At 36.1% G+C, this 22893-nt stretch overlaps 1 protein-coding gene across 1 annotated transcript; it reads right to left on the bottom strand.

Moving 5' to 3' along the window:
- Nucleotides 1–16390: 16390 nt before the first annotated feature.
- Nucleotides 16391–21138, bottom strand: LOC146168278 (uncharacterized). The gene is made up of 4 exons (XM_083389288.1): nucleotides 20574–21138; nucleotides 17446–17594; nucleotides 17093–17299; nucleotides 16391–17017 (listed from the first exon to the last, which is right to left on the bottom strand). The coding sequence occupies exons 1-4, from the start codon at nucleotides 21136–21138 to the stop codon at nucleotides 16391–16393; spliced, it is 1548 nt and encodes a 515-aa protein (XP_083245414.1).
- Nucleotides 21139–22893: the final 1755 nt, after the last annotated feature.

Here is a 22893-nt window from a genome sequence, read left to right as displayed (position 1 = left end):
TCTAAATATACATTCTGTGCTAAAACGTTTTATTATTAATTAAACTCTTTTCTTTGAAAAATTGAGTACTTCTTAAATATACACTAATATTTAAATTTGGCCTTCATGGACCCACGGACCCCAGTTTAGGAACCCCTGTGTTAGAATGTCTGTTGGGCAACGTTTTGTTTTATTCTTAACAACACGCATACGGCGATCCCCAGGTTAGGAAGTACTGGTCTAAAGTCTGGACAACTTGGCGTGCATATTGCCAGAGAACGAATTTTACATTTTTAAACAGAAGTATCGGCGCTGGTCTAGAATCCTACCACAGCGTTCAAACAATTATTAAATTAACGCTAATATTAAGGGTTAGAGGTGCAGGTTAGTGTTTGGGTGTGGGTGGGTCAAGTATTATTATGTTTATTATTTAATAAAAATGCTGGACCCAACCCGAATAATATGCGTTGTTGTAGGATTGTAGACCAGCGAGGAAGTTCCCTCTATTCAATGGAATCCGCTACATCTTTAACTAATGCTTTGGTCCAACCAAAATAACAGTAGCTCAGTAAAAAACGCATTGCTGGCCATTGGCCATGCATGTTATACAGTCACACATATATTCCAGATAGAGAGTGGTGTTTTCGGTTAACACATTTTATGCTAATTTGTTTTTATTTGGGTGGACTTCTTAAGCAACATCAATAAATTGGAGACTATTTCTATTTGACGATTTCTCTTTTTTTTCAATTTTTTTTCCACCGAATTGAGATGAAGATCAAGTTGTTTTATACGTTTACGACGCCATTGAGAGACGTTGGTAAGATGAACTTTTAACCCCAATTTATTACGTTTTGAAGTACGAAGTTCTTTCTTTCGGTTTACATAATCTCTCCATTTTCGTGTGCTTCCCTCAACGGATAACTAAAACGAAAAAAAAAAACACAAAACATTTTAAGGATTTTAAAGACTAACCTTATTTAATTGTAAAGCAGGTAATGTTGACACAACTGACTGTAACAGTGACAAAATTGTCAGTATAACTGCTTGCGATTCAATATAGAGTTTTTCATTTTGAATAAGTAAATTCGCGTAAGAGTAAATAAACAATTCAGAAAAACCGGAGCTTTTTTACAGAATTTTGAAACGTTTGGCTTTACGGTTCAGATTAGGTTCGGGTTAATGAATATTTCGGAATACTGTCCAATTTCAAGTCGAAGCAATGTAAAAGTTCCGGTTCGACCATGGTTAGTTTAAACCCGGTTCATAAAGTTCCGGTTTGGATAAAATAGGAGTTGCGTTAAATCAAAAAATGTTGGTCAATCAATGTAGATGAAGAATATTTATTGAATTGTAAGTAGTATTAAGTTTCATGACGTATTCAAAAGCAAGCAGCTAATTATTAAAATTTCTCAAAAATTAAAAAGCATGTTTTATTTACTTTTTTTAATTTTTACATAAAATTTTTTACATGGCATAACTTGACTCCGTAAAATGCAAATTGTGACGACACGCTGTAGTGTAGTGGAGCGGTTTTCAGCAGGTTCACCAAATAGTTTTAGCCCAAAGGCGCCGTGCGTTTTTGCGCCTTGTGCGAAATGATAACATCTTGGTAGTAATGTAGCTTTTGGATTGAAATAACACCTCGAGCGGAAAACTAAACGAACCGTGTATTAAGGTTACTTTTTTGACGTCATGTTTATATGTACCTTAGTGACGTCACGCTATGACGTGACTTTGTGACGTCTTCTCAAAAAAATTGTAATGGTCTCCGCCAAACAAACAATCTGGATCCTCGCCTGATCTAGATTAGGTTTCTAATACTTTTTGTGTGAAGAATGACACGACACAAATTGGTTTAAATGAGTAATTTGCCATCAGGGCATAGGCCCCTTCCGACCGTATTGCTAACTATATGTAAATCCAAATTACATAGTATGCTAACAGTGTAATTTTTTGCGTTTATAGCGCGAACTTGTATAAACTCTTTTTATGTTTCGGTCCGTTTTAAATGCATTTATTTAGAGGATTGTACGACATGTTGAGTCGTGTGACTTTAACATTTTTTAAATGGCAATTTCTTTTAAATTAGACGATAAATGCCGTTATTTCAAAGCAAAATGCGAGATTTTTTTCATGTCCCTACTGTCTCACATATCTTTTTAAATAAATAGTTTTTTTCCAATTTTACCCAAATAAATTTTTTTAGTGCCTAACGCGATAAGACTGGGTTTCACGATTCTCGCACAAGTTAAAAAGAACAAGTGTTTTGAGGTTAATTGTTTAATGACGTGGGCCTACCTTTGTGACGTCATCTGTGAATTTGAAAATGCAGGCGCTGTAATAAAATTGGGAGAAATATCAGTTTAAAAACATGATTAGGCCTACCTCGAAAACAATGAACTTGCTTAATAAAGTAGATTTTTGTTTGAGCAAATGTAATTTAAAAAAACGCCTTAATCCTCTTTATTTGTTTTAAAGACGTATAGATTAGTTGTGGAAAGCACAAAACACTTTCCTTATGTTTGTTTCAGATATATCGCGTCGGTACAGTAATTTTTTGGTGTTTAATTTTAGCATTAGGCCTACTCTTACCGGTTTGAAATCAATTGTGCAAAACATCCTAAAACAAGTTATGCTTGTCATTTCTTTGAACACCAAATTCAAGGATGTTGAATTGCCTCTCAACAATGGTACTTTGAAAAATGATGTTGTTAAATCGACACGTCGACGCATACAGCTTTCTATCCAAACTTCTCTGCGGGTATTTTTTAAGGTAGATTTTTTCGTCGAAGTTGGTAAGAAAACGTAGCGAGAGAGATCTTTTTTACGCTTTCTGAAGTTTGACGTGTCTTTGTTCCTTTGTAGGCTATGGTATAAATACGGAATAGTATCAGTTACATTTCTTGCTTTATTTCTTTGCTCAATATGTTGGTCTGTGCAACTGTGAATTCGCATATTTTTCTTTTTATGGTTTCTTTCATTCATAAAGTTCTTTTTGCGTCTATTCTCAAGCAAGATCTGTTGCACGCAGGGTCCTGCTTTATTTTGCGAAGTTTCTTCTTAAACAAGAAAAATTCAAAAATAAAGTTGCCTGTATCTATGAAAAAATATAATCTCATTTGTACAGCTAAACTTTTTGACTTTAGCTGCTAAAAAATATATAAATTCGGGGAACAAGCCATTTATTTTTTAACAACTTTTACGCACATTAATTGCTTAACATGCACAATAGTAGCGTGTACTTTGCATGTTTCTTGGGCAAGTTGCTTTGGCGATTGAAAACCAAATATTTATTTTGGTGAAATCTTTTCAGCCCAAGAACATCCTGCGTCCAAATGCACTGTCAATAAGTGGCAGTTTTGCCAACGTTCACAACATATAAACGCGCTGGTTCCAGCGCACAACTGCTTGTTGTTTATTTATTTAATATAGAAAATGATGTATTGAAAATATCGTCCTCCAAACTACAATTTTGCTAATTTTTAAGTGCAAACATTTTTCGCGCATAGTTAGAGTATTTTTTTAATTTTAATCTATGTTTGTCAATTAAATGGATCTTACCAGTCTTGTGTTGGTTTCCCAAACTTTTTTGGACCACGGACCACTATTTGTGAATGTGTTTTTTCGCGGACCTCAATACAAAGCAAAAAATAAATAAACCCCAATCTAATCTATTTACAAAGCTGTCAACATCAATGGGACGTATGTGATTGCTTCTTTCTGCATAAATCATCAATTTTTGGAGTTATTTGTGAAGGGCAAACTTGTAAGTAAGAGTCCACGGAAAGTCTGGACATGTATTTTTCCAAATGGCGATAATAATATTTACGTCATAGACGAGGAATACGAGAATTTTTCGTAAACAACTTTTTGACTACAACGAAGGCGCAACAAGTAAGATTAACGATATTGAATAGCAAAAGCTTTCGAAATCATGAAGTTGTGAATAACTGCGGCAATTTTCTTTGAAAGGGTACGTACTGTACAACGTAGGCTGTATGTGTGACTTTTTAATTCCTTGTCATATCGGCACAGACCACCTGCGCAGTCGCGCGGAGCACTGTTTGAGAAACCCTTCCGCTGCCATAGCCTATGACGATTTTACCTAATTGTCTACGCCTTTGCGGTATGTGGACTGAGATTGCCTTATATACGAAATTTTTGCAAAATGTAGTTGAGGCAATTTTTTGGCAATTCCATAGCTTCTTCGTAATGTGGCAATTGAATTACAAGTAACACCTATCCAACTTTTGAATCAAGATAAACGCAATGTGGGCTTTTTGCGCTCCGTGCGATTGTTTTTATATTTCGGTTCAACGGTAGACTCAACAGTGGCTTTTATCAGTTGAACTTTTCCACACTATCGTTTGTTGTAAATCAGAACTCTTAGGATTACTAGAATTCTAGCGTTGGGGTATTTTTTACAAATTATATTGGGCCGGGGAGTTTGTTCTTCTTTCGGGAATGGTAAAACATGAGAAAACCATATTGATCATTCAATAAGAAACTTTTTTATTACATTGGTCACAAAGAGACCATTAATCCTTTAAAAAGGTGCGAACTCACTAACATTTAATGGCTGAAATATTTAATAATATGTCGCTATTTTTAAATAGAAAAGTTCGCAGTTAGTGAGTTAGCATCCGTGGTTCGCTGTCCCTGCACTAGGCAAAACAAATTGTTAAAACAGAACTAGCTTTTGGTTACCCCAATAGTTTCCTAATGCAAGCCGAACTAGTGTAACTGTCAAAAATATATCACGAAATACTATTTAACTTTTATACCTCTTTGGTTACCTCTCGCCATTTTCTTCGTCAACCTTTTGCTATAACTCTAACTTAGTTGGTTTGATTAGAATTTAAGTCTACGTAGTTCTATCAATTATCTCTTCTGTGATAATGTCTCAAATTGAGTTTCAGTTGCATTATGACATCATAAGTTAAAACGGAAAACAACAAATTTTTAAAGAATGTAGTTTGTTTTAATTTTTTAGGTTTTAAGTTGCCTCTAGTGCTAGTCTATGCAATGAAAATCAACATAAGGCATGTTGAAACCACGCCAGAAATGCAGACAAGGTATAGAGCCATTCTGTAGATTTTTTAGCACGGATTTGCTTCGCCACGGCGCCAATAATATTGCTCAGTTGGTCTTATGTGGTTCAACGACATAGAAACAATTTATATGTCGTTGTGTGGTTGCAATTTATAATACCGGTATCCTTATTTTCATGGTTAATTAATTTTATGAACTAGAAGAAAGAAATACCATAATAAAATTAAAACTGGCGATCTGCCGTTTTGTAAGTTATTGTTGAAAACTGAAAAAGTTAGGCATTTTATGCTTTTGGCGGATGTGGAAACAGTTTAATAAGCAGTTTGGATTTTACTCTTCACCAGTGTTTTTTAATGGGGAATGCGCCCAAACCAGTGGGGCCGGTTGCTCTTTTTGGTTGGACGGTGTTTTGTAACGACAGATTGATAACATACTTTATAATTAACGTCTTTTTAAAATTATTGTCTTTTTGCAATACAAAGTCAATTTGTAATATAAATTATATTTTGTGCCTGGCGTGATTTTTTTATACCGTTGACAATCACCCCTACTTTTACCTGGTCGCCTAAAAATTAAAAGAACCAAATATAACAGCTAGTTACATTTTCGCCAAACTATTGCAGGGGATTGCAAATGTAATAAATTGTACAATGCAAAATTTTAACTTATGTAACCATTTAGGACTAGGTAATATCCCGATTCCCGATCTCTTAACACTGGTGCACCGGGAACCCAGTACTAGAAGGACTTGCATCGCATTTATGTTTGTTAAAAAGATAAAAAAAACTTTTTTTTGTTCCATTTAGAGCAGTGGTTCTCAACCTGGGGGTCGCGACCCCCAAGGGGGTCGCAAGGGGTTGTTTGAGGGGTCGCCATGTAGAATTCATTAAGAAAATAATCATAAGAATTAGGCAATATGAACTAAAAGTTTAGCAGTATAGAAGGAGCAAAAGCAACCGCCAGGCTAATATTTGTGTGGCTTTTGCTGCAGTGAACATGTTATGACGTCACCATTACACTCATGACGTCACCATTACACTTTTAAATTAATTAATTAAATTTTAAATTAATTAAATTAAATTAAGCGTAGCTTCAGTCAAACAATGTCTAATAAAAATGAATGGACACACAAAGTCAGGGTTGCCAGATGGCCTAAAATTTGGACCAAAAACAATAAATTGTCTTAATTTAACTGCTGAGTCCGACGGTTTGTAAATCATTAAGGACAGTGAGCTTTCTGTCCTAATTTGGCCGAATTTATTTGAAACACTGTGGGATGTGCTCACGAGGCCTCCAAACTTTGTTTATACCAACTTTACCAACGCAAATTCAAAACATTGTTCGCGCTTCGCGCGAATATGATGCGTATTTTTACAATGATTTTGTGCAGTACAAAATCGTCAGGTATAGTATAGGGCGCTTTGGTTCCAAATTGAAAATTAGGTCAAATAACAATAAAATTTGTGCTAGGTTTAGAATAGGTTGCAGGCAAAGTATTTCGACTTTTCAGCGGTATCATAACTTTTTACATAGCCTTTTCCAAAACACCCGCAGAATGTCGGTAATAAAATTTTGGTGTTGCCGTTTTGGCAAACGGAAATAGAATTTACAGAAAGCTTTATAATTGCACTGCTGTTACCGACTAACCGTTTTGTAAATTGTAAGGAATTTTGGCTGCTTACTTCTATTGATTCCCTTTGGTCTCGCACTAGGTTTATACTAAATATTATTTGACCTAAAATGCAAATTTCGAGCAACCCTGGCTCAAGCCGTAACTTTAGCTTGTTGTGCATAGCGCATTTTAGCCAAATTTTGATACAATCCTAGACTGGATTTTTTCCTTATATGATTTTTGGCAATTTTAAAGTGTGTTTATTATTTACTCAGGTTTATGTATCACACACTATAATTGGGGGGTCGCGCAAGTTATCGAAAACTTAAAACGGGTCGCGAGGACAAAAAGGTTGAGAACCACTGATTAAGAGCAAGGGGGCCCAACCTTCCAGCTGTTGACGGCTGCATTGACCGTCTTTTTTGATCTCACGGCCGCCAGTAAATTTGTTTTAGAGATGACGTAAGAAAGTTAAGTCATAACGTAATGTCATAGACCAGTTATTCTTAAACAATTACTTGTTGTTCTCTAATGTTTTCTTTGCAAAAATATGCACGGTCAAAATAAAACTTTAGGTGAAAGGTATTTTAGGTCTAATATGTGGAGATGACCTTTATTATTTTGAGCTAAATTTTTTAGTTTTAAGCTGATTCGTAATAAAATTTTGAACAAAGACTAAGTGCCCTTAGTCCAGAGGCAATCACTATAAACCCTGTTTTACGTGTCCTGGCCGTTTCACAATAGAAAAAACGAGGTAAACGTAGCTCAACTGTAAATAAAAGGACCAGAGTCGGGTACAGGATTTTTTTGGTGGCGTCATGACATCTTTTTTTCAGAGATGTTGTCAAAGTTGCGTCATAATCATAACGTGTAGTTATAAAATATTAAATCGTCTGTAGTTTGCGACCAACTAGTGTTGAAATAAACAACAAAATTACCATTCTTGAGTATGGCTTTTTATGGGCGAAATACTATGCAATTAACGTACACGGCGCCTGACCTAAAACGAGATATTTCTTAAAACCGGGAAAAATACTAAAGAGTCAGAAAAAACAGTTCGCGCAAAGCTCAAAAAAATTCAACCTTTGAAAACATCCGATCTGACAACACTGTTTATATTATGTATAAATATCAATACACATTCAGGACACTGTGACTAAATATAAAAATACGGGGAAAAGATCATATCACTGAGAAGAATTAATAGATTAAGTGACAGTAATAAAATAATCGTTGTGAGTCACAGTAGAAAATAAGTTTTAACCAGGAAAACTGTTCGTGTTCTTCAAACTTAAACAAAAAAAAACTCGAGTTCTTTACGACACCCCTGCGAGACCTTATACACGCCCTCCAGTGTAAGAACCCCTGACTTAGAGTTTGCTTTACGGTCCCCATAAAACTGCTTCGTGTAGAACCAGTGGTCTAAACTAAAGCTTTCTCTTTTTTCGTAAATTTGAGATCAATGGAGAAATCGGTAGGCGAGGCATAGTTGTGTTATTTCAAGTGGTTGAATCATTGTTGGTGAACAGGTATATTGCCAGTCTTTATTGTGGCGGGATGTTGCGCTCAGAAAAGCTTGGACACAAGTGGTTGCCGATCGCAATTGCCGAAATAGTGCGGCTCATTGGCCCATTCTGATACCCTTTGAAGACTTTTTAACGTGCGAAACGGAAGCACTAAACGGACTTTGATGACTTAGCTGTGGCCTGCACCTGGAAGGATAACAGCGAAAATTCCGCAACTATTTTTCGCACGGTTACGTGGGGGGGCAAAAAAAATTGTGAGTGACTATTGAAAAATTGCCATCGAAACAACCTTAGATAACAGCGAAAATTCCGCAACTATTTTTCGCACGGTTTCGTGGGGGGCAAACAAAATTGTGAGTGACTATTGAAAAATTGCTATCGAAACAACCTTTTTATATGGATTAAAAAAGTTTTGTGTGTAACGTTACTAAATTGTACACGTAACAAATTGTACACGTAGGCTGTATTATTTATGATGTGGTTTCAGCAGCAATCAAATAAAAATAATTTACCCTACACGACGCTGGCCTACTGCTATAAGAAAAAGTGTAATAAATAAGTTTAAAGCTGTAAAAATATTTTATTAGCTGCAAAGTCGCAAAAATCGCATTGTAAAGCCAAGTGTGCAGTCTTTGAAAAGTTGACAGAAATAGTTTAAGGAGCCATTGCCTATAAGTTACTTTTATGTAAGTTTCAATCCTGGAATCCCTGACAGTGGGTTGCGCCGTTTTGTAACAATCCCTCTTTATAAAGACTTTTAAAATGACTTTACCAGATCCTTACCAGTGCTTCTTAAATGGTGCGCCGCGGGCAAGTGGATAAAATATTCTAAAAAAAATAGTTTTTATTAATTTTTTCTTTGTCTTTCAGATTGGTTTATTCATCCCACAATTATTTAAAGAGAAATCATCTATAATACCTGTAAAACACAAACTAACAAGTATTTTAAACGAAGTACCGATCCAACGAAAATAATTAAAGCTCGATATTGTGCCGCCAGGTTTTTGAAAATATACAGGTGCGTCATGAGGTAAACACAAACAGATTTAGAAACACTGCTTTATTTAAACAGTTAAGATTTTGCCTGTTTATTTTTACATATTTCTAAAGGTGATAAATACTATTTGCTTTTAAGATATAAGGAATCTGCGAGAATTGTAACCCTTCCCTAAAACAGATTGGTTACCTTATGAACTTCACGAATAAACAAAACGATAGTAAACGCCACGGATGTATTAAACTATAGTGTAATTTTTGAAAAATGTTTGATATTTTTGAAGCTCATATATGGCCTAATTACTGGTTGCCCGAATAACTTTGAACATAACAAGTCAATAAATCGTTCGTTATTTAAGGTTAATTAAACATAAAGTTTTTAATTGCGCAAACAGAGCAATTTTTTGAAATACAAAACCACCAAGCGCTAATGAAAAGTATTTTTTACCGTCACCAAATATTAAAAATAATAAAAATATTTTTTGCCAATTTTGCTATCAAAATCCATAAAGTGAACTTATATCCGTTATATACCTATGTGTTGGGCCGTTTTAAGAAATCTAGTTATCCCAAAGGCGCTATGCATATACTTTTCGACATGTGGCGCTGTGTGATTAATAAATTCTGCAAAGTGCCATTTTTGTTAAATTATACTGGTACCCCGTTATTTTCGAGGAATTCGAATCTCGTTAATGTGCCTAATGGGTCACATTTCTATAAAAGCAAACGTTTAATCAATTTAAACCAAATAATCGCAATTGTTTTCGCGTTTCATGCAAATTAGACCGATTTTAGCTGCGTTTCGTTTACGAGTTGCTTAAATTGTTTTGTAGAATATGAGTTTTATGACGTCACGCTAAGACATTACATTGTGACGTCATTCCTAAAAAATCATACCTCCTAAACAAAAATCCTGGATCCGCCCCTGTCGTGGACTATGTGCTGCCTTACGATTGAAACTGCACACTTAACATTAATATGTCCAGGGCCAAATGGATTTCATATTTTCTAATTTCATATGTTCATAAGCTGCTGAAGCAGTTTATTTTCCCACCTTGCTTCTTTCCCACATGCCCAAACATGTGTATCTTAAGATTTTAATGAAGCTGCCGGCTTCAGACGCTCAGGCACTTTAAAATCGACCACCCGTGTCCTTGTAAATTCAACTTAGTCAATGACGTAATTCCTCCGTAAGGGTATCAAGTCATTTTCTGACTGTGTCTTGATGCAACATTGGAGTAAGTGGTCATCACACGAACATTGACATCGCTGGTTATTTTGAAAATTAACCCAAAATCCGGTTTGGTGTGCTAACTTTTTTATTTACCTGCATTACCAAGGTTTGCGGAATCGATACAGTAAAAAGAGTACCCTATGTGAAATATGTAGTATATGTGATTAACATAAAATGTCTAACAAAAGGCAGGCATCACGTCCTTTATAGCGAGGTTAAGTTAAAAGTCTCTGTGAAATGCAATATATTTTGTAAACTGGAAATAATATAAATACCTCGTGCTATATACAGTTTTAAAATGTAATTTTGTAAAGGAATAGTTTACGATTATCGAGCGAATTTATACAAATATTTTAATCTTGCACTTGACATACATGTTTAAGATGTACCTCGTGTTTTTTGCTGTACAGGGGACATCCTGTATTACGCACAACCTCGCCTGATATTTGCCTTACGGTACATTTGACTTTATTAATTACCAGATTATTATTATTCCACTTCAAAACAAAGAGGCCAGAAAATTAGATCCGTGTTTCGCCTCACAACGACGCGCAAACGATTAATTCCAGATACGCACTAGTATTCCTATTGTTCGTAATGTACTAATCAAGCGTGTAATTGTAGGCACGTGTATCGCACGATGTCAGATATTATCCGACTCTATGCACTGTAGTGTATATAGACTTTAACACAAAGACAATAAGGTCATTTTTTAGACAACATTATACGCTTGGATAAAAGGAAAAGTGTTATTTAGAACCAAATTCCGCAAAATATTCAAAATTAGTAAGTTCCCATTATTATTTTTCATTTTAGCCAACCCTTAAACAGCGGTGCACAATATGTGGCCGTTGATAAACGTGCTCAAGTTTTAAATAACAACACTGTTGGCGACCATATGCTGATACAAACTTCCACTACATGTAGAAATTTGACTTCTGAAACTGATCAAAAAGTACGCAAGAATTGTTTTGACATAATAAAAAGTTACGGCGGCCGATACATGATATAATAAACCGATGACCGATATTTTAAACAGAAAGTATGCCGCGATCGAATCTGATACAAAATTACGTTTACCAGGGCGGATCTAAAGGTCCCGAGGCCGTGACCCCTGAAAAATATATTTTATGCTTACTTTAACTATCTAAATGCAAATAATTTTCGCGCGATATTTAGTTTAATCTTTGTAAGGCCGTGTACTATACGTATTCGTGTGACTCACTTCACAGCCTCGGAATGTATTTAACTTGCCAAATTATCTAGTTAACGCATTTCTATAACGTCTTTGGAATATGGCCGTTGCATAGTACAGTGCGTAACACCTATATACAACTTTTAAAACAACATAAACGCAATGTAGGATTTTTGTGCTTAGTGCGAACTTCTTTATACGTAATTTGGGTGCAGCCATTTAGTTGTGGAGTCAATATTGTTTAGCAATCTTGTAATCAAGCAAACGCATTTTTTTTTTGAGCGATTAACTTTATTGACACCGATACCACCCTAATATCGGACAAGTCCCGATACTATACCTATTGGGATCGGCTAAAATCCCATATTTTTGGATATCCCTACTGGCGGCCGTCAGTAGCTAAAATACTATGCACCCTGCCCTATAACAACTATTAACGGCGCATTTTAGTTTACCTATCGAACTGGTTAACTTCAACCAAAAATATGTTAAGATTGCCTAAAAACCAGAGTTATCGGCAAAGAAAATGGGTAGATGCTGAGTATGTATATCTGGCAAAAAATGGGTATGTATATCTGGCTTCGGGCACCGTAACGTATGGTTAAGGTGTGGGCCGATAGCCCCTACCAAGCTGTGTAACTAATCACGCCAAATGTTTGTAACTAATCACGCTAATGTTTTTTATTAGGAAGAAACATTTTTTACAACGAAATCACAAAAAAGGTTTAAGTTATTGAGAAACGTACTTAAACTAAGAGTTGTAGAAATTAACAGATTAAAAACAAAAGTTGTAAGGCGACAAAATTGTCTTGAAAAATGATTCAATAACAACTTGCTAAACTTAATTTGCTCAACGGAACAAAATATATATATATATAAGCAAAAAGTTTATAAAAAAAATTTCTCAAGGTTTACGTATATTACTTTTTTCCCTTGTTTAGAGCTGACACGAACCAAGTAGGTTTACTAAAAAGGTAACTAGCTCACGTGTCCTGGTCTTCTGTGGAACGTGAAATTAGGCCTACATGAACTTTTCGTTTAATTATTAGCGCAAAACGTCCGAAATTAAACTTTCCCGTCACCAGTTTTCAGTGTTAAGCCTCTTGTGATCAGTAATATGTGGCATCGCACACTTTTTTAGCGTTTTACAACTTGCCCAGTGCTAAGTAGTTGCGCGCAACAAACACGAAAAATGCTTTTGTAATGCTTAAAACTCAATAATGACATCACTTTGGTCGGACCTGGGTTTAGCAACGGGAGGTCGAGTCCTTTGTCCAAATTTGTTTACAGTTTTGTTCGAGATTATTTGAACTTGCCTCTTTGTCGGGCTCGCTTTTCGAGTGTACACAATGTTGCTATTTTTTATATGTTTGCTTATTTGTTCTAAAAATTCATCCAAATTTATATGCACACTATTTTGTATCAGATTTATATGTTTTTGTTGATTGTTCTTAAATATAAATCTTCAACAAAATGTAAGAAAAAAATGCAAATTGAATAATGCCTAAATATCGTTACAAAGGAAGTTAGACTTATTTCATCAGTTACTTATTGGTTAGTTCAAAGTCCGGCAAGAGAAGTGTGGATGCTGGTTTGACTATTTCTCGAAGTGATTGGGCGAGGTACGACGATAGAGCGGAGTTTGAAATTTAGGCTCGATGCACGCGCAAAATGTTTGCCTTGGTCCAATATTTGTCCATCTCTTTTCTCACGCCATCACTGCCTCGACGAATAATGTCTTCTTAATTAATACCTGATGCCAGGGACATGTTTTGTGTTGCTGCGTTTAGAGACAGCCGTTTTACGCGCAAAATAAACTTGCGAAAGTAGTGCAACTTACTCAATAAATAAAAAATACCCATTTCCTACCGATTAACTATAACAACATTTGGCCAGTTCTTTTGATGTTTATAAGGTATCCATCGTGTTATATCACATTTTTGACAGAATATTATTGTGGATATCGTACTCAAAAACACATTATTGTATTTTAACCTTAAATATAGTCGTACTTTCGTTTGTTGTAATTTCATTTGTAACATGCAGCATCCAAACATAACTTTTAGTACCGGTAATCATGTGGGTGTTAGATTACCTACCATAAGTAACAGGTATTCCGCTATAGGAAAGCTTTATGACATAAGGTTAGTTTGAAGGAAACCTTTTGTATATAGGTCGGCGGCAGTTCGAGCCGGTCGGCCGTTGTTTCAACAGACTTATCGTGCTAAAAAAATATTTGCCGTTGCGACAAATTAAAACAACGACCGACCGCCGACGTTATAGCGAAAGGCTTTTACATTTAATACGAATTTCGTTAACGTAAGACTGCGGCATAACGTAAGGCTGCGGCATACGACATCGTTAAAATATTGTGCGACTTAGCCCCAAACAGACCAAATGATTGGGTCGTGTAACGAGTGTCCATTTACAGAAGTAGGTCAAAATATTTGAAGGTATAATTTTCACTATTTTTATTAACTATAAACCGCACGCTTGTGGTTTAAATAATGTCACTACTATCAATTTGTCAAACCTAACTTTTTTTCTGTTTTTTATACTAATTTCTTGTGGTTAGATGTAGAACATTTTTATGGTTTCTGGCCATAGGTCTAGAACCGGTTGTTTTAATTGTAAATATAGCTGCGTTGAAATAACTATGCATTTTGCTGTTTACCCAACATGTTTCTTCGTTGTCATTTTAGTAGGTAACCCTTATCTTACGGTACAGAAGCGTCCCAACACAGCAACATAAACGATTTGAAAATCAGCAATTTTTTTAGTATAACCTAATACATATTGCTAACATGTAAATATCGAGATAGTATAAGAACTCGACTTAAACCTAAATCAATTTTTGAATCAAACGGATGTTGATTTTGATGAACTGAAAGAAAGTTCCTTCTTCATTCTGGGAGTTTGCAACGCTTCAACAATTGAGCATAATGTGATAAGAAGATAAACGTGTGGCCGCGACTTAAATAAACATGTAACACTTCCGTTTTCTTATCTGTGCTGTTTACCAGAAACGTGGGATAACAGCGCGCGCATGGTCCGACCTGGTGCGAGTATTGTAGGAGATGATTTGCTAAAATTAAACGAATAATGTTAGTTTACCACCATACTTGGTGTTGATTTGCAAAGTATATTGATGTTTAGTATTTCCGTAAGCCACCTATCTCCTTCTCCACTGACGAGACGCCATCAACCCTTAACGCGTCATGGTTGTGTGAACCTAAGTTTCTCCGAAGTCGGACCATAGCTTACCTACAACTGTGTATTTGGTGTTCGCGATTGTAACAACACGGTAACAATGGCAGGTTGCGGCAGGCTGTTCTGTGGCAACAGGTTGCTCAATCCTGTGTGTTTTAGCACCCACGTCACACTACTGTGGAGTTTTTGTTTTTAGTGCACCATCATACGCCATATTCACGCATCTGGTCGTTCTCTTATGCTCACAATATTTTGTTTAAATATTCGATCGATATTTGGGAGTTTTTCACCTCAGTTTATTTTGAATTGTTTTTATTTTTAATCTGTTAAAATCTTTCAAATAAACACAAACAGTTATTGCCGATGGCACTTTTTACTACGTAAGCACGTGGTAAGGTAATGGAAGAATAGGTAAAAGGTTTTTAACACAATAACTACGCGAATAAACTAAGAGCGGCACTTACAATAATATAGTACAGGAATGCTTTTGTGAACATTTTTTTTTATTATTGTTTAGTTTAGAAAGGGTCATCCTGGAATAGACACATTACCTTTTTAGGTAAACATTTTGAACACGGTTAAATAACTAACAACCACACATTACGATCATCGAAATTTAAACCCGATACTCAACGAAAAATCCTCTTCGGCGAGAAGTGAGATTTGTTTCTAATAAAAAAACAACAAACTACCCCACTTGGTGTATGGCAATAGTCACCAATGCGAAGAGCAGTCTACAAAACGTTAACTTAACAGTGTATATCAGAAAGAAGATATTGGACCAGATAAAAAACAACAAGCTTACACTAAAGCAAGAACAATCGCTCATCGCCCTTTTATCTGTTTTAGCATTTTCCGTTGCGTTCTCACGCAAATATGTGTTGTTTTTGTTTCATTTAAAAATAGTCGAGTGTAAAGTATCTACGTAAGCAATAATAACTAATAAAAATTAATATTTTAATTTGGAAGTTTTACAATAGGTTTCTTTTTTAATATATAGCTTTGAATAGTTACAATAATAATACCTTTAGTGCAGTGGTTCGCAACATGGGCCCACGACTCATACACAGCCGATGCTGCTTTTTCTCGAGGGGCCCGTGGTTGTTTAGTGATAATTTGTTTTAATTTTTAATTTTTTTTTAATTGATAAAATACCTTGAATGTCACGACATAATAGATAATCATTTTTACCTGACTACTTTGAAAAGCTACTTAACGCATTAATCGTGCTGTGTCATAACTACACAAAACTTTTTTTACGCGCCAATTAAAATACTTTGTATTATAGCTATACATGCCCACCAAAAGGGACTATAAAGAACTTTTAAGACCTTGACATTTAAAAAGGTATATTCTAAAAATTGCATTTTTTCGATTTGCGAAAGTTCATTTAAATATCCTGAAACCCGGCGCCGTTTACGGTTATTGTGTGAATAGGTAAAAAAATATGAATGTTTAAAAGTAACAGATTTTAAAAATAATCGGGCACTTTAACCACATATATATCACAAGAAGTGGCCGCGGGCCTGTCAGGTTGAAAACCATTGGCTTTGTGCCTAGTAAAGTAAAAATAGTCAGATTTATCAGCGGTAAACTCCATACAATAAAGACGAGTCATTTATCATTGGGTTTCCGACAGCTAAGTGATGGTGGTGATGGTGGGGTGCCATTTGTTGGTGGTAACTCTCCACCGGATTCAACGTCGTCACATTCACGTTCATGAGCTCAGGTTGCTGTCCAGCACTGCTGGTCATGTAGTGAGTATGCGCAATCGACAATACGGCACTTGGTCCTGACGCCTCAGTAACTTCTTCTATTTTAACGCTTGTTGGGTAGACGGCAAGCTCGGTGCCATTCGGTATGACCGCCCCTTCCGCCATATTTGTTTGTGCGACCGGCGCAAGAGTGAGGTGAATGTTAGGAGATTCGTCAATCGTCCTGTCACTGCATGTCGATACGTCAGACATAACCGTCCTTCTTGGTGAACTTTCTTTTTGTGTTACTGTTTGTTGTGGTCCAATAGCATGTGTGATATGATGTTCAACTGCTTCTTCCGGTGATGTTACGGGCTGCAGTGGAGCACTACCCGTGTTTCCAACAACAGTTGCTGGAGAGTATGTGTGCTGGGCAGTGTATGAACCTGCTTGGATAGAGTTTTGTTGTTGATGTTGTCCCGTGTCAGAGGCATGGTGGTTTTGTGAGTTAGCATTCTGTAAAGAAACAAAAATGTAATAACAGCAATAGCAATATCATATTTGATTGCGCGTCGCAATTATTTTTTTCACCTGAGAACCTTGTTGCTGCTGTTGTGTTGCGGCGGACACCACGTCCTGTGTTTGTTTGTCTTTTAGTGATCTCTTATTCTTATAACGATGGTTCTGAAACCATATTTTCACTTGAGTTGGAGTCAAGTGGATCATCTGGGCCAGATGCTCACGTTCTGGTGCAGAAAGATATTTTTGCTGTTTAAAGCGTCGTTCCAATTCAAAAACCTACAAAACGATTGTTATTGATTGTTATAATGTTATTCCTTCTACTATAACAACTTTATTATTAATCACATTAGGTTAATGTAATGTATGGAATATGAATATGTTAATAAAAAATGTTCATACCAAAGTATCGCTAAACGTCATACCTGAGCTTGTGAGAATAGAACCCTCCTTTTCCGTCGAGACGTTGGTAAAAGTGTTTTATGCATTCCATCCATCCCTCCGCCCGACATCATGTTCACCCCAGGGTAGGAGTTCATACCCATTCCTGCTGATGGATTAAGGTAGCGGGACACTGTGAAACGACAAACAATTAATCGAATGTTAGGAAATGTAACATTGCCTTCGTAGTCATATCCCCGTAGTTCCTTTGTTATTGTTTATTAACTATGATTTGATGCGCGAGATAAATAGTTCACAACACACAGGTTATGTTATACGTTACGCATCGCCTTCCTAATCTTACACAGCATACACGTTTTATACACACGACACAAGATATATTCGACCCGTGATGTGTTTTCGGAAATCTGGCCCAATGCCTCATATCATCCCGATTATCACAGCTCTAATCTGCAGGCAAGGTTATCACCTCTTAAGGTTAAGTCGCTAAATGCGCATTGCATTATCCAGATTTTGGTGCCATCCATTTCAGCCCATTGAATTGGCATTCATATTGTGTCTTCCAACAATGCTTATATTTAAAGAAACGTAAAACTCTAGCATGATATATTTGTTTATTTGATTGAATTAAGTCCGTGGTCGACATCATTTAAGTCCGTGGTCGACCTCATGCTAGTCACCTTAAAATTCCTAAAAAATCGACAGGGCATAAAATACCGACACAGCTGCAGTTAACTAATTAAATAAATAACGATTCGAATGAACGCGCATCGTTATTATCTCCCCTCAAATCTTGGTGTTAGTGAAATGACACGTAAAACGTTTATCGACTGCTTAATACACTAATCGCTGCGTTGTTTCACGTCTTCATACTAATCTAGATATAGGCTATACGAATATAGAGTAACGCAGAATAATCGCCTTAAAAGGCTTTCATACCTTTGAGGAATTTTAAATAAATATTTTATTCTTACTTATTTTTTATCATTAACTAAAACAAAGTAACATGCTGTATAACGATTTTACTTTTTATAACGTTTACAGTTTAATTTTTTTACCGAACTAACAATTGGTTTTAATCCCATCATTAATGATTATTTGAAATAAACAAAATGTATATTTCAGTTGTTAGGCTGTACTGTACATATTAACAATTTTAGTTAATTAAACGAAGATATGTTGTGAAACGATCGTCAATAAAACAAAATGGCCGCCAAGTTATTATTGGGCGAATCAAACTTTTGTTTTCTCATATACTAAATTTATAAAACATAAAAAATATCGTTTATACGTATAAATCTACAAAAGACATGTTATGCGACGACCTAAGGCAAAAAGTGTTTTGTTAGTTAAGATTGGAGACGATAAGTTGAAACATTTTACAACAAATCAAGACAAATATCAGTTTAAACAACGTTAATAATTACTTCTATAGTATCGATATATTCTGCGACAGAATAAACTAAAGAGGCGTGGTTATATTAACTTTAGGCTGTTTGTCGTTCGCTCTAGGTGACATAACCTTGTCCCGCAGGACGTCTTTTTGTCGTCTTAGCACACCATTTTTCTGTTGTACTTCTTATTGACGGGATGGGTATGCAAATACGCAAATCTAGTATTACGTTTCGTAGTGACGTTATTGCCACATTTATTCAAAGATGCTTGACATACAAAACAAGTTTGGGATAACGATTTTTGTTATTAAAATCCTCAATACAGTAAAAAGCTTGGATATCTAATTTACAACCATAGTATTGACATAACACAGAAAGTTCATCAACAAATAAAAAGAGTTTGCTAAATTAAACGTTGGTTTTTAAATTTGAACCAAAACAAACAGAAATACAACACTCGAGACTATGCATGAAATTAATCAGTACCACAAACGCTACATAGTCATTTTTATTTAAATTGTATCAAAGCCAAACTCATACCTCCCAAAGTTTATTTTTCATAAGCTGTGGTGTCATAAAAATAAATATAATTTCTAGGTATTAACAATAATGATTACGAACAAAATTAAATGTTAAACTATTTTTCCGGGTCAATATTTATATAGAATTTTTAACCACAAAAATACACTAAACCATTTTAACTCAAAACAATGGATAAGGTAAAAGCATTTATAGAATATTATGCGATATTGAAAAAAACTGCATTTTTTCATTTAAAATTGCGAAAACTGAGAGATAAAGCTCCTTAAAAAAACCTTAATTACAGTTGCGTTTCCAAACACAAGATGTAACCTTATATCGTTATAGTGGACTATTAAAGGTAGAACTGTTGTAATAAAGATAACACAATTTTTAGTAAAATATTTCATTAGCACGTCAACCGTGTACGCGATCATATATAATACTAAAGGCGAATAGTAGATGTTGGTAGAAAGCCTTCGACGACTCCTCCAAATTCAATCGGAAACGAACTCTAAGTACCCTTTGCGTGTGGACACAACCATATTGCAATAGAAGTCCGATATTGGGATTATAAGCATAGTCCTTAGGTCGGTATCAAGGTGTCCTTATCTCGTCATCACGGGCGCCTATTAGCAGGCTCCAGGTCCTTACGCACCGACTGCCAAGCGCACTAGGCCAGGCACTCTATAGGCCCGAATTGCACTTAGCTCGTGTTACGAAGCGCACTTTAAGATTGCTTGAGATCATCCGAAAGAGCACGATCATCCCAATGTTTGGTATATGAGACCCCAGCACAGCGTTATAGCGTTTAGTATTGGTATTAAAGGCAATGGTAAAGATGTCGCATAGATTTGTATTAAGTTGATACGTCGTTAGTAAAATGTGCTCAAACAATTTTAACACAAAAGTTAAAGCAGTCAACAACTTTTTATAGCAAAAAATCAGCTGTTGCAATGCGAGCTATTGAACTAAACTGTATCGGCTACTTTACTTCCTTCAAGACAAGGGTTATTTTTGAACAGTGAAATTGACTATCAATTAGCTAGAAACTGTACCTATTTCACACGAATAATCACTAAAAGCGCGCCAACAGGCTTCTTAGTGAAAAAAAAAACGTATCTTTCAAACAAAAGACTCGCTTCAGTGTTTTCCTACAGAAAGTTTTCCTACTGTAAGCTAACTTGAAGGTGTAGTTGGTTCATAAAGTAATAGTAAAATACATAGAACAGGTAAACACTTACTGGTGCTAAGCCGCGGGTCAGCATTCGTTGGTGCGCCATACCAACCTGCCTGGACATTGTTGTATGCAGGAAGGTCGGTGACAGAACCGTTGCAATATCCAGCAGAAGAAGTTGAACCTGGCATCGAGTGGAAAGTTGCTTGGGGAGCCGGGGCCATAGGGTGCAGGTTGTAACCAGTATTCATACCTGCTGCAACTGCTGCCGCGGTTGGCATGCTTTGGTAAGGCATAGTCGGCGGTATTTGTTGATGGTGGTGATGATGGTGATGAGGCGGTGTTCCCATTGTTATTGGTTGTCTGTACAGGGACGACATTGGAGGTGATGATGATCCGGCGCTCAAAGTTCCACCGAGAGTTGACACGTGAAATCCCGTAGATGCTACAACAGAGTGCCCGGGATCCATAGACGCGCTGATGGAGTAGCTGTCCTGCACGTCTCTGCGCTGTGAAATGCTTCCACCTACTTCGACGGTGCCGTGAGCGTATGTCTCGTCAAGCGGGCTCAAGATATCCGTCACAGAAAATGGCGTCGTTTGGGTTGGCTTTGGGCTCAAGGACATTTCCCTCATCAAGATCACTGTAAAGGCAACCGGTAACTTCTGTCTATTTTTATCTGAAGACGTTACCTAGCAAATTAAACACACGTTGATAGCAAATTTGAAAATCAAATTTGTTTGATCATTTGGAATATTTTGGAAGTTTACACCACCAGTTGATATTGTAAAACGTTTAGCTTGCAGCTCTTTAGAACATACTTAGCATTCTACACAGTCTCACAAAAGCCAACACTGCTCTAAAAAACGTCAAGTAACTTGTGAATACTAATTATCCTATTCTAAAACACAAACGGTCTTTCAAAAAGGACAAACTTTAAACTTAATTAAAAGTTTTTGTACTCACATGTTATAGAGGCTATTCGTAAAAGCTAAACCTTTCTCTTGTACATTTATAAGTTTTACACTCTCTGTTTTCTAGAAGTTTTTCAATATTGTTCAACTCAGCGAATCGTCGATTTATGGAGACAACGTTGTCGAAGCCGCAATCGCGAGAGCACCTCTTTCACATTGGCGACGAAAAAAGCAAGCACACCGCGCTTACCCCGGAAAGCAGCACGCGCGCCGCCAGCACAAAAGAGTGACGATTGTGACGTCACAGATAGTGAGAAACCGGTAAAAGGTCTGGCTTGGGCAGGCGCGACAGAACCGGTGCGTAAATTGATTGCTAATTGCTTGCTCTCGTGATTGTTTGCTTACACGACAAGTCGCAATATCAAAGTTTCACCCGGCGGAAATAATTATTAGAAACAAATTTTTAAATGGTCTACTGGTGACGACGAAAGTGAAATCTGTTTGAACATTTTTTTTATTTCGGCAGAAATATATTATATTCATTTTTAAATTTTTTATGACAATCTTTGCAACAACCTAAGGTTGGGCAATTAATGTTAATCATCCAAGTCACGGGCAGCGCAGCAATGCCTGTCTCACTGAAGTTAACGCAGCACAATACATTTTTTAACAGTTTGAAACTCAAATTTGTTGTACATCTTCTTTCGTCAAGTTGTCTATTTAACCATATTGTATGTTGTTGTTTTTCACCCGATCACTGGCATTTTTCACTCAGCAAATGAGTAATGCTTTGTTACCTTAAAATGCGAAGCTGACAACTATGAACTGCAAGTCGGCCATCATTTGCACTTCATTTATCCGGTGTTTTTCTGTGCTATGAAAAGGTTCCACACATGTGGTGCCTTTGTCCAACCCTTGTATGATTCTCATTAATGGCAGAGTTATTAGGGATTGTCGCAAAATTTGTTGCTTATAGAAATTTTTGTAGCCAGCGGTAATATTTTCTATTCGAATCTGGTCCACCATTGAAAACTGTTGATGTCCCTGGTATGAAAATAAATTATGTTTTATTGGCGCTTTCTATACAAATTTGGTAAACATTATACCTTATACCAATAAAGGGGTACTAAGTTGTATGCGCATTTGTCGAATGTTTCACGCATCTCATTCGTTAAGCTAGTTGCGTCATTTTGCGGTTGCTCATTTTCTCATTATGTTTTTTTACGTTATTAAGATTTTTATTTATTATATCTGCTTGTTGGGCTTATCCGCTAAATTCTTTTGTTCTTATTCATCTTATTTCGTAAGCCGTGTTTTTAGGTTCAGTTTTTAGACTTGGGATAGTCAAGAACCAAACTATCACCAAAGCTGTACATTATTTTTTCGTAATCCGTGTAAGACGAATATTACTAATACTTGAGCAACATTGTATTTTGTCCACCAAGACCCGAATATGTTGCAACGCTA

This window comes from Ascidiella aspersa, chromosome 1 (assembly GCF_963924565.1).
Source record: "Ascidiella aspersa chromosome 1, kaAscAspe10.2, whole genome shotgun sequence".
Lineage (NCBI taxonomy): Eukaryota > Metazoa > Chordata > Ascidiacea > Phlebobranchia > Ascidiidae > Ascidiella > Ascidiella aspersa.
Note: the sequence above shows the minus strand (reverse complement) of the source record. Positions and strands in the feature narration are given on the sequence as shown.